General features: G+C 41.9%; 1 protein-coding gene across 2 annotated transcripts in view; it reads left to right on the top strand.

Moving 5' to 3' along the window:
• Positions 1-13,500, top strand: part of LOC125456845 (cullin-4A-like) — a 46,520-nt gene that overhangs the window by 24,772 nt on the left and 8,248 nt on the right. For both annotated transcript variants that reach the window (XM_059650473.1, XM_048540296.2), the window contains 5 exons: positions 4,962-5,069; positions 7,777-7,890; positions 10,091-10,196; positions 12,223-12,395; positions 12,508-12,660. In XM_059650473.1, the coding sequence (XP_059506456.1) occupies positions 4,962-5,069; positions 7,777-7,890; positions 10,091-10,196; positions 12,223-12,395; positions 12,508-12,660 (654 nt within the window). The remainder of the gene's footprint in view (positions 1-4,961; positions 5,070-7,776; positions 7,891-10,090; positions 10,197-12,222; positions 12,396-12,507; positions 12,661-13,500) is intronic.

The following is a 13,500-nucleotide window of genomic DNA, read 5'->3' as shown; positions in this document are numbered from 1 at the left end:
TAACACAACTTATACATGACAAAGATAACAAAGTGTGGAGCTGGATGAACACAGCAGGCCAAGCAGCATCTTACGAGCTCAAAAGCTGATGTTTCGGATCTAGACCCTTGCTTTTCTGATGAAGGGTCTCGGCCCGAATCGACAGCTTTTGTGCTCCTAAGGTGCTGCTTGGCCTGCTGTGTTCATTCAGCTCTACACTTTGTTATCTCGGATTCTCCAGCATCTGCAGCTCCCATTATCTCTTATACATGACAAAGCTGTTCTGACTTCTCAGGTGACTGTTAACTTTGACTTGGATTATTATTTCTAAAAGCTTTCTCACCACTGGGCAACACGGTAGCTCAGTGGTCAGCACTGCTGCCTCACAGCACCAGGGACCTGGGTTCGATTCCAACCTTGGTGCGACTGTCTGTGTGGAGTTTGCACATTCTCCCCGTGTGAATGTGGCTTTCCTGCAGGTGCTCCACTTTCCTCCCACAGTCAAAAGATATGCAGGCTATGTAGATTGGCCATGTTAAATTGGCCTGTAGCATTCAGGGATGTGTAAATTAGGTGGGTTTTAGGGGAATGGATCTGAGTGGAATGCTCTGAGGTTCGGCGTGGATTGGTTGGGCCAAAGGGCCTGTTTCCACACTGTAGGAATTCTATAAATAACGAAACCAACTAGTCTGTTGTTACTGGGTTATTATTTGGAAGAAAAGGTATCAGACAGTTTCCAAGTTGTCTGGCGTCACTGCTGTATCTGAGAAGGGTTGGATGATTATGGTCACTGCCTCCCTGTCTTACTTCCCTATGAATCTTTGATGATCCATCTGGTCCTGGTCTCTTAATAACTTGAAGCGTTTTGAATGCCTCCTGTTTATCTAGTAGTAGCCCATATAATGTCTTAATGACCTCCTCCTTCATTCTGACTTTGGCAGCAGCATTTTCTGTGCTAAAGGCAGGTGCAGATACTCATGTAATACCTTGTCACAGCCTTTGTTTCCATGCATGAGCTTCCTTTGGGTCGTTAATCAGTCCAATGCCACCTTCTCACCAACCTTTTACTATTTATATGTTTAGAGAACTGTTCAGGATTCCCTTTCGTGTTAGCTGCCAGTCTCTTATCGTATTCTCTCTGCATATGTTGTTTCTTTTTCCAAGGTCCTTCTGAACTTTCTATATTCATCCCTCTTATTGCTATTATCAACATGTTATCTCATACCCTTCTGCTCCTTTACCTGGCAGGCTGTCTCTATCATTATCTAGGAAGTCCTGAATTTGTTTGTCCAACCTTTTATATATCAGACCATGTCCTCTTTAAAGGCAGCCTGTAATTGCCTTTATAGCTTTGTTTGCAAATCTTTGATTACTATCTTCTCACAACTGAATTGACCCTCCTTTGGTAAAGTATTCTCACACTAGTTTATTCGAGATTTCAGGGGATAGAAGCAGAAGCAAGCCACTCATCCTTAATAGTTTGTGGAGGTGTTTCTGCTGTACTTGATATTCCTGCCATCAGAAAGCAGACCCAGCTGTCAACACTTTCCTGATGTGTAGGCCCACACATTTCTGTATATGTTAAGACCATAAGACATAGGAGTGTAAGTAAGGACATTCGGCCCATCAAGCCCACTCCGCCATTTAATCATGGCTGATGGACATTTCAACTCCACTTATCCGCATTCTCCCCTTTGCCCTTAATTCCTTGCGAGATCAGCAATTTATCAATCTCTGCCTTGAAGACATTTAACGTCCCGGCCTCCGCTGCACTCCGTGGCAATGAATTCCACAGGCCCACCACTCTCTGGCTGAAGAAATGTCTCCTCATTTCTGTTCTAAATTGACCCCCTCTAATTCTAAGGCTGCGTCCACGGGTCCTAATCTCCCCGCGTAACAGAAACAACTTCCTAGCATCCACCCTTTCTAAGCCATGCATTATCTTGTAAGTTTCTATTAGATCTCCCCTCAACCTTCTAAACTCTAATGAATACAATCCCAGGGTCCTCGGCCGTTCATAGTATGCTGGGTCTACCATTCCAGGGATTAACCGTGCGATGTTCTCCACACCTCCAGTGCTTCTACATCTCTGTATAATATAGTGACCAGAACTGCACACAATACTAAGTGTGTTCTAACCAAGGTTCCGTATCGGTACAGCACAATTTCCCTACTTTTCAATTCTGTCTGTAGAAATAAATCCTTCTGATGAAGGATTTAGGCCCGAAACGTCAGCTTTTCTGCTCCTAAGATGTTGCTTGGCCTGCTGTGTTCATCCAGCTTCACACTTTGTTATCTCTGTGTTTGGTTTCCTTGTATTTATGGCCTTGTTACCAGTGGCACAACTTTCAGTGATTATTATGATTCTTATATTCTGAGAACCATCTATTGTTCTAGTCTCCTTGCCTAGGCCATACGTCCTCCAAGTAATAAGTTTCCTCCACAGTCACCTACCAAATGTACCATGTCACATTTATCTGTGTTGAACTTCATTGGCCAATTATTTCTCCAATTTATACCACTTTCCATCTTCTGCCACTCTGAATAGCTAACCTTTGTTCTCACTTTCCTCTATCTTTATTAAAGACTTGACAATCCATTCAGTCACTTGTTCCCTAGCTCCACATTGTCGAACTTTATTGATGATTCTGCTGTGAGGCAGCTAACTGGAGGCTTTTAAAAATGCAAATAAATTGCATTACTTGCATTGCAATTGTATACTTTCTACCTTACTGCCCCAAGAGAGCAAGAGTTTTCCTTCTGAATTCTATGTTTGGCTATTCACTATAATATTCCTCATTTGAGTATTCTTCCATTCTCTCCTTCGGCACAGATTCCATTTTTGTTTTCCTATTTCTGATGCTGGGTTGACTCTAAGCTTTTTTATTATTTTCCTCAGTCTCTTACAAAGTGTCTGACCTAAATCTGATGGTGTTGTGATCACTCTTCCTTACATTTCCAGTATAATTGAATCTCAGATGTGTTACAATACAGATGGAGGTCATTCGGCCCATGTGCTAAATTGCTTCCTGGTTTATTCCCCAGCTACAGTACAAAAGGATAAGAATAGGACCAGTCAAAGAGTCATAGAGCTGTACAGCACAGAAACAGACCCTTCAGTCCAACTCGTCCAGGTGAAACAGCTATCCTAAATCAATCTAGTCCCATTTGCCAGCATTTGGCCCATATCCCTGTAAACCTGTCGTATTCATTTAACCATCCAAATGCCTTTTAAATTTTAAAAGGTCCCTTTTAAATCTTTCCTCTCTCACCTTAAACCCATACCCTCTAGTTTTGGACTCCCCCACCCCAGGGAAAAGACCCTGGCTATTCACCCTGCCCATGTCCCTCATGATTTTATAAACCTCTATAAGATCACCCCCTCAGCCTCTGAAACTCCAGTGAAAATAATCTAATGTCTAATCAGTCTCTCCCTATAGCTGAAACCCTCCAACCCTGGCAATGTTCTTGTGAATCCTTTCTGAACCCTTTCAAGTTTTACAACATCCATGCTATTGCAGGGATACCAGAATTGAACGCAGTATTCCAAACATGGCCTAAACAATGTCCTGTACATGACCTCCCGACTCAATGCATACCAAACACTGCCTTCACTATCCTGTTTGCCTGGAGCTCCACTTTCAAGGAACTACGAACCTGCACTCTTTGCCCAGCAATGCTCCCCTGAACCCTAACCGTTAAGTGTTTAAGTCCTGCCCTGATTTGTCTTTCTGAAATGCAGCATCTCACCTTTACAACTCCATCTGCCGTTCCTCACCCTAATGGCCCATCTGATCAAGATCCTGTTGTATTCTGAGGTAACCTTCCTCATTGTCCACTACACCTCTAATTTCAGTATCATCTGCAAACTTACTGACCAAAGTTCCTTTCTTCACATTCAAATCTTCCTGGAACACTTCTGACCTAAGGTAATGGCGATCAACAAACAGGCGTAGGCTTCTTCTCATTCCCTCTGGTAGGACACTGCTCAAATGAGGTGGTAACCTTCAGGCCACTCCTGATACTCTTGGCTCAACATCCATCTGGTTACAATCCCAAACTAACAAGTGTTTTGCTATGGTTTGCAGGGCACTGGTAATGGGAAGTCAATTTCTGCATCTCTCTCTGCCTATGGCTGCTGTCTGTTTTCAGGGTGCATGTGATTAGATTAGATTCCCAACAGTGTGGAAACAGGCCTTTTCAGCCCAACAAGTCCACACCGCCCCTTGGAGCATTCCACCCATACCCATCTTCCGCCACACACCCCTGAACACAACGGGCAATTTAGCATGGCCAATCCACCTAGCCTGCGCTTCTTTGGACTGTGGGAGGAAACCGGAGCACCCGGAGAAAACCCACGCAGACACAGGGAGAATATGTGAACTCCACACAGACAGTTGCCCGAGGCTGGAATCGAACCGAAGGTTTAGTCATTTCCTTTCCCTAGGCTGCACACTTACCCTTTTCTGGTGAATAAGCAAAGCCAAGGTTTCAGTGCATTTTGCATCACAGTTTTGGGGAAAGCTAGTAAGGCATCTAAATTTCAAGAGCTTAGTTCTTGATGTAGTAACATCTGTTGCTGACGAATATCTTAATTAGGTCAAAGTCCCAGGAATTATTGGTGATTTTAGACACTGCAGCATTACTTTACTGTATCTTCCCTTTTTGCTGCCTGAAAATTGTGCCAAGTTACCCTTTAAAGGTAAACTGCAGCCAAACTCTGTTTCTGCAAACATTTCTCGTGGTGAATTTGTAGCCGAGTTTATGTTCCTGGGCAAGGCCAAAGCCGATCTGTACTTAAAGGAGCAAGAGCCCCATAGTAAAATTCACATACCAGCATCAGGTTTGATGATCAATTCCGTTTCTCCGTTTAATTTTCTAAGTGTCAGTTTTATCTTCCACTCCTGAAAACATCTGTAATTTCTGCCTTCACTTCCATGCCATGTTCTTCCTAATGTGCAAATTTCCTTCTGCCATTTCAGTACATCCAAAGCCAGAGTGATCCAAGCAAGATAGATCTGACAGTCAACATTCTGACAATGGGATACTGGCCAACGTACACACCCATGGAAATACATTTGCCTGCTGGGGTAAGTGTAATGTTATTCAATACTGACATCTACAACATATTACACAGTCCACAGCTGGATGAGCTAAGCTTCCCTAAAATTTGTCAAACCATGGATACCATTTGTGTTGTTCCACAACTCAGCTGGCACTACTGTTATTCAGTGTGAACAAAACTGATTTGGATTTTAGAATCTGAAATATAGTACCTTCGCCATCCTCTACAATTTACACAGTCATAGAGCGTGGAAACAGATCCTTTGGTCCAATCAGCCTATGCCAAGCCTAAACTAATTTAGTCCCACTGCCTGCACTTGGCCCATATCCCCTCCAAACATATGTTATTCATGTACTTATCCAGATGTCTTTTAAATGCTGTAACTGTACTCTCATCCATTACTTCCTCTAAAAGTTCATTCCATGCATGAACTAATCTCTAAAACAAAAACCAAAAGAATATATGAATCTATATAAAACAGTTGCCCCTCATTTTTTTTAATCTTTCTTATCTCACCTTAAAAATATGCCCCCAGTCTTGAAATCCCCCACCCTAAGGGAAAAGACACTGGCCATTCACTGTATCATGATGTTATAAACCTCTATAAGGTCGCCCCTCAAAGCCCTACACTCCAGTAAAAGAAGTCCCAGCCTCTCTCTGCAACTCAAACCTCTACCTCTCCCTCTTTTTCTCCCTGAACCCCTTTGGAAACTATTTCTTTAACAAGTTTTTAGACATATGCTACAACCTTCTCATTTTGTAAAAGAATTGTTTATTTGTGAAAAATTTCCTTTGTGTGCAGTGTTTTTCACACACCGGTTCATCAGAGACAGAGAAAAATAGCTCTACTCATGAAATTTTTCCAAATATTTGCCCGCATTTTATGGGCAGCACCACAGCAGAGATGTTCAGCTTTAAAGGAATCCACAAGCAAACTGGGAACAAATTGAGAAATCCATTTCACTCAAGCAGTTTTAACTAACTGTGAATGGTGTGGTGGCTCTGTGGTTAGCACTGCTGCCTCACAGTGCCATGGACTTGGGATAGATACCACCCTCAGGTGACTGTCTGTGTGGAGTTTGTACATTCTCCTTGTGTCTGTGTAGGTTTCATGCAGGTGCTCCAGATTCTCCCACAGTCCAAAAATACGCAGGTTAGTTGGATTAGCCATGCTAAATTGCCCGTACCCTGCACATTCCTGGATACTGTGGGTTAGCCATAGGAGGTACAGGGTTAGGGGGATAAGGTAATGTGTGTGTCTGGGTAGGATGTTCATTGGAGTATCAGTGTGGACTTCATAGGCTGAATGGCATGCTTCCACGCTGTAGGGATTCGATGACTTACTGATTCCTACAATGGAGAGGGTATGAGGAAAGATTAAACCTCCATCTATCTGAGCCTAGAAGAAAGACAGGATCTTATTGATCCTGAGGGAACTTCACAGGGCTGATGTTTCCCTTTGGGAGACTGGAATTTAAAAATATCAGCCTTCCACTTAAGTTAAAAAGAAGAGCAGCTTCCTCTGAGAGTGTTTTAGTCTGTCAAAGTGTCTCCCCAGAGACCAATGGATCAGGTCATTGAGTATTTTTTAAGACAAGACAGATTCTTGATGAACAAACCTATTGAGTGAGGTGGGTGGGGAGAGGAGACATATTGCAGTTGGTCTGGTAGATTAGATGATCAATTGAGGTCCTAATCCAAACAGCGATGACCTTGCTGTATAGTGGATAATAGAGAATAGTGCCCCACTCCTGCTATGAATTGATATGTTTGTTTGAAGTGGGAAGAGTGCCTTCAAGGGGTGAGTCATTATTTTACAGAAAAAAAGGTTGGGGTGAAACAGGTCAGTGTATAATTTGTCCTGTTGAACCAAGCTGAGATACCAATGAAAGGAAAGCAAGTATTACAGTTCAGTTTCTTGCCTTTTTTAATCTGTGATCACTCTTCTTGTTTCTGTCCCAAGTCAATGTCTTTGCTCACATTTAATATTTTGCCTGGTATGGATAACTCAATCTCAAAAACTCCTGAGCAAGTCCCTGTGTTTCAAGAATATCTGCCTGGGCAGAGTGTTGGAGAGTGGGATATAGTTTAATATGGCTGTCGTTGGCACTTCTGGACCCACACCTGGATCAGGCCTTATTTCCAAGTCCTACACTAGTCAGGAACCCAGTTATTGCTTTTTTTCGTTTCCCCCATGTAACTTCAAATGCCTTCTGTTTCCCACACTTGAGCCATTGGCTTTTATTGTCAATCTCAAGGAGCAGGAAAAGGATAGGGAATCATTTGGAATAAAGGCAGATGACTGTGAGGTATAGCAGGATCAACATTGTGGAGGGGGACACCGACTGGCTATGTCTGTGCAGGAATGGAGTACTGTGTCCTGTGGTCTGCTACTGGGCACTGTGTCCAAAATATTAAAGGGAGGCCTAAAAACTAACTTGAAAATTTGAGTCAGTCTCTGACAACCGTAATCAACCTTTTAAACATAGTAACAACTTAGCAGTGTATTCAGTAGCCAGTGATTATGATCTGGAATGTGCAACCTAAAAGGCAGTGGAAGCAGATTTGATAATTACTTTGAAAGAGACTTGGATAAATACTTAATTGTGCAGGGTGATGAGGGAAGAGTAGCTCTGAGTCAAACAACCAACACAAGCTTGAATGCCCACATTCTGTGAAAATGGCTGTGACATCTAGACGTCAATGTAATGTATACATATCTATTTTTATAGATGATAAAATTGCAGGAGGTATTTAAAACATTTTACCTCGGAAAGCACAGTGGCAGAAAACTCCAATGGCAGCCAACATTGGGGCACTCTGTTTTGAAAGCGGAATTCAAAGAGGTAATGCTTTAGTCATGGAGAATTGTTTCTTAAATCTATCTTGTTGCATACATCTATAAACATAATGATTACTGTTTCTTCCTGTTTATCCTATCAATGTCTTTAATCTTCTCAAACAACTTCATTTGACTATTCTTGAATCTTTTGACCTATGGAACACAAGCCTAGTCTGTGCAAGTTAACCCTTCTCCCCCTGCTTATTCTGTTTCGCATCTTCAAGGATCAGTTGAACTTTCCAAGGTGTAATTGTCAGAACTGAATACAGTGCTGCATTTCTGGTCTGTTGAGAGCTTTGGACATAACCTCCACCCCATTATTCTCCAGCCAAACATTAGCCTTGTATTAATTGTATTTCTTTTATCTATTCACTAACTTTTAGTGGTCTCTCTACTTTTCTCCTAGCTTGCTGAGATCCTCCATGGCTTCTGCTGTTATTTTAAATAATATTCTATCAATCATTTTTAGATTCACTGAATATAATTACTCTACGTTGAACTCTATCTGACTAAGTTTTGCCTATTCACTCTTTTACCAATCCCTTTGCAACTTGCTGCCATGTTTAGTATTTGCCATTAATTTTGTGTGATTCCTTTTTAGTTCAGTCTCTATTTGGAACCTAATTAAATGTTTTCTGGAAGTTCACATAAATGACATCCATTCGCACTATCCCAGCCAACACATTCATATCATTTACTTTAAAAGCAAATTAGTTTCATTATGCAGAGTGTAGATGTACATACCACTTCTCACTCTCACATACGTTCTTTCACTTGCACTGGTTAGTTCACATTTGTTTAATTGTTCAGTCACTGTAATTCCAGTGACAGTAGATGTTGCCCTAAATGGGCCTGGCACTCCTTGTGTCTTACTCCAACCTTCTTATCATTTGCAGGTCGCTGAGGTGGCTATTAAAGTGAATCTTGCACAGGTTCCAAGCCTGTTTGTTCATTTTCAACACTTCACTCTTTAGTGCAGCTCCTTTCTGGAATTCATCGCATTAGAGAAAGAGTATATTAATACTTAAGTGGGAGGAAGCGGTCAGAAGATGACTTCAAATGAAGGCAGAGAATACATTTTATTTCAAACTAAACGGACAGCCACTAATTTCACATGAATGGTTCTCATCATCAGGCTTATGCCTGAAATATTAACTCAGTTTGGAAGAAGTGTCAGTAGACCTGAAGCGTTAACTCTGCTTTCTCCCCACAGCCCTGCAGTTTTTCTCCAGTAATTTGTTTTTGTTTCGGATTCCAGCCTCTGCAGTTCTTTGTTTGATTGAAATACTAATTTCTCTGCTCTCTCCTAAGATGCTGCCTCACTTAAGTGTTTGCTGAAGTTTCTGTTCTTTTTTACATTTTCAGTATTTCCTTCCGTTGATCTATCTCCCTGTAGAGTTTATTCATATAACTCATGCATAGTATATTTATTGACGTATCCTAAACTCTCTCACTTAAAGTCACTTTGTTCATCTTGTAATGAAACCGGCTTACAATAAGTTACCACTTTGGCATTGTGTTCAGTCACTATTTAAATGAAGTATAATGTAGATTAGGTTGCTGGAGTAACATGTGTATACTTATTTGATTACATAGTGCATTAATATATAGGTTCCCATGTAGTATCTCTGTGCATACAATTCACAGTATATAGATAATGCATACTGTTGATGTGATCACTTATAGTGTTGATTGTTTTGTAGCATTCTATTGGGACAATGGTGTATTCTTCCAGTTTATCTGCTTGACACTGTTATCCTCAGTAACCAGGGGATGCAGTGGCATAGTGGTATTATCGCTGGACTGTAAATCCCGTGACCCACATAATGTTCTGGGAACCCAGGTTCAAATCCCGCCATGGCAACTGGTAGAATTTGAATTCAGTAAATACCTAGAATTAAGAATCTAATGAAGACTGTGAATCCATTGTCAATTGTCAGAAAATCCTATCTGGTTCACTAATGTCCTCTGGGAAGCAATCTGCCATCCTTACCTGGTCTAGCCTACATGTGACTCCAGAACCAAAGCAATTTGGTTGACTGGTAACTGCCCCCCAGGAAATTAGGGATGGGCAATAAATGCTGCATTGCCAGCAATGCCCTCATCCTGTGATTTTGTTTTTGTGTAGAAATTGCAGCCTGAAGTTGTTTTGCTCCTGCTTTATCCCATGCTCTGAATTAGTGTTTCTTTAATGTACACTCTAGGGTAAAAAGGAGCTGCAGGTTTCACTGTTCCAGACTTTGGTGCTGCTTATGTTTAACGAGGGAAATGAATTCTCTGTGGAGGAAATCAAGACTGCAACCGGCATAGGTATGGAAGGAATTCAAGATTCTTTGCACTGACAGTTCAATTTTAAATGTACGGGTGCACTGGAAATTGTTCAAATTGGTGTAAAACTAACAATCTGGATTTTAAAGGGAGAATGCGTAGAGAGGTAGGTTAACTTTGGCATATGTTCATGGGATGCGGCATCGCTGGCTGGGCCAGCATTTATTACTGGTACCTTACTACCCTCAAAAGTGGTCATGTGCTGCTGTCTTGAACCACTTAGGTCCATATGAAGTTGACTGCCTATCTCAAACAAGAGAGAATCTAATCAATTCTGCTTTATACGTTAACGTCATGAATCCCCCATGGTCAACATCCTGGGGGTTACTATTTACCAGAAAGTGAATTGGACCAGCCATGTAAATACAGCAGCTTCAAGAGGTGGATCAAAATCCTGGCATTCCCTCCCGAAGGGCATTGTACATCAACCACATAGCCGCCGGACTGCAGTTTAAGAAGGCAGTTCATCACCATCTTCTCAATTTCAGCCAGTAACATCCACGTCCCGCAAGTGAATAAGGAAGCAGCAGCAGGTCAGACTTTAGGAATCCTACAGCAAATAACTCACCACCTGACACCCCAGAGCCTGTCCCCACCATGTACAAGGTGCAAGTCAAGAATGTGTTAGAACACTCCTCATTTGCCTATAGGAGTGTAATTCCAACAACAGTCTGTACTCAACACTGCTCAGGATAAAGCACCTCACTCGATTGGCATCCTGTCCATCACCTTCAATATTCACTTCTACCACCACTAATGTACGGTAACAGCAATGCATACCATCTATAAGATGCGCTGCAGCAACTCAAAGCTCTTTCAAAAGGACCTTCCAAACCTGTGACCTGTACCACTTAAAAGGACAGGGACAGCAGATACATGGGGAACACCACCACCTCAAGTTCCCCTCTAAGCTGTTCACCATCCAGAATTAGAAATATGTGACTATTCCTTCAGTATCATTGCATCAAGTTCTATGAATTCTTTAATGGGTGTACCTACAGGACATAGATTGCAGTGGTTCAAGAAGGCAGCTTACCACCACCTGCTCCTCATGGGTAATTGGACATCGAAAATAAATGGTGATCCAACAAGCAAAATACACATGCATGAAAAATTCTTTCGAATTTTTCTTCTCATCTGGAGCGTTCTGTATTAAAGAATCATCATAATTTTCCTCTGAGAACGAATAGTTTTTTTTAAACTCAAATAAAAATGGTTATAAAATTACACCAGGGAGATGGTAGGAACTGCTGATGCTGGAGTCTGAGATAACAAGGTGTAGAGCTGGACGAACACAGCAGGCCAAGCAGCATCAGAGGAGCAGTAAAGCTGACATTTCGGGTCTGGACCCTTCCTCGAACAAAAAAATTACACCTTGTTCCTGGTTGTGTGATGTTTCTGAAGAAGGGTCGAGGCCTTCCTGCTCCTCTGATGCTGCTTGGCCTCCTGTGTTCATCCAGCTGTACACCTTGTTATCTCTATGTGTGATGTTACATGACTGATAGAGCCAAGTGTTCTAGCTTGTTTTCTTACACGGCCTCAAATATGACATTCATTTGCATTTTGGATCAGCTTGTAGACCACTAGTGGATCTGTGGTCCATGCTGAGAGAGCCACTGCTGTTGGACTGGGACATAGAGTGTTGGCAGAGTTTTGGATATGTCTTCCCCATGCAGTAATTGACACTCGATCAATTAGTTTTAACTCTGAGCTTGATTGATTTTTTTTTGTTAACTGAAAGCATTAAAGGATGAAAAGCAAAAATAGGTATACGGAGTTGAATCGTTCAACCATGAGCTATTTGAATTTCAAAACTGACTTTAAATACAAAATAGCTTCCTTTTCTTCATTTGTTTTAGAGCGGGGCATGTTGCTCTAAATGTATATTGTATGCTGAAATTCCAATGAAACTGCTATATTGGCTATGTATTATTGTAACAAGTGCTTTTCTAAGGCACTTACTTGTGTTGGTTTACTAAGTTTTTTTGTATTTTGACCTTTCTTTCAGAGGATAGTGAATTGAGAAGGACATTGCAGTCTTTAGCCTGTGGGAAAGCTCGTGTGTTGAACAAAGTTCCAAAAGGAAAGGACATTGAAGATGGAGACAAGATCATCTTCAATGACGACTTCAAGCACAAACTATTCAGAATAAAGATTAACCAAATCCAGATGAAAGAAACTGTATGTAATCCCTCTCATAATTTGCCATTTTAGGAAGGCTTAACTCACTGACAATGTATTGTCATTGTTATTTTAGAGGTAATTCCACATTCCCTTCCTTACCTTTTTCCAGGTTGAGGAGCAGACGAGTACGACTGAACGGGTATTCCAGGACAGACAGTACCAAATAGATGCTGCTATCGTTCGAATCATGAAAATGAGGAAGACACTCAGCCATAACCACCTCGTTGCGGAACTCTATAACCAATTAAAATTTCCAGTGAAGGTAATGAGAGATTTTTGCAATATGATATTGAGGATTTGGTGTATAAACATTTCCAAGTCACCAGCAGATTGACTACGTGTCTCTTTTTGTCCTCGAGGCAATGGCAGAATGCTGAAATGAGAGACTTTTCTCCAGCCTCCTCCCTCAATCCAGCACAAATATTTGAGGCTTGATCAATTGAAAGTTTCAAACTGAGATTGTGAAATTTCCATGTAAAGATATGGAACCAAGTAGGAATCCAAATGCAGATCAGCCACAGTCTGATTGAATGAACTGGGTTCGATTCCCCTCAGGCGACTGTCTGTGTGGAGTTTGCACATTCTCCCCGTGTCTGCGTGGGTTTTTTCCGGGTCCTCTGGTTTCCTCCCACAGTCCAAAGATGTGCAGGTTAGGTGGATTAGCCACGCTCAATTGCCCGTAGTGTTCAGGTGTGTGTAGATTAAGTGGGTTATAGGGGAATGGGTCTAGGTGGGATGCTCTGAGGTTCGGTGTGGACTTTTTGGGCTGAAGGGCCTGGTTCCACACTGTAGGGATTCTATGATATTCAGTGAGGGCATCACTGGCCAGGCCAGGATTTATTGCCCATCCCTAATTGTACCGGGCAAGATAGTGGTGAGCTGCATCCTTGAAATGTTAATGTCCATAGTTTGGCAATGCATCCACTGTTAGGAAGAGTGTTACTGCGGTTTGACCCAGCAACAGTGACAGGCAGTGACTATCTCCAATAAGAGACCATATAACCAATGTCAATTAACGTGGAGCTGGAAAAGCACAGCTGGCCACTCAGCATCCGAGGAGCAGGAAAGTCAGCATTTCAGGCCTGGGAACGGGGAGGGGAGC

This window comes from Stegostoma tigrinum, chromosome 12 (genome assembly GCF_030684315.1).
Source record: "Stegostoma tigrinum isolate sSteTig4 chromosome 12, sSteTig4.hap1, whole genome shotgun sequence".
Lineage (NCBI taxonomy): Eukaryota > Metazoa > Chordata > Chondrichthyes > Orectolobiformes > Stegostomatidae > Stegostoma > Stegostoma tigrinum.
The sequence above is the reverse complement of the archived record's forward strand: the minus strand, read 5'-3'. Positions and strand labels throughout refer to the sequence as shown.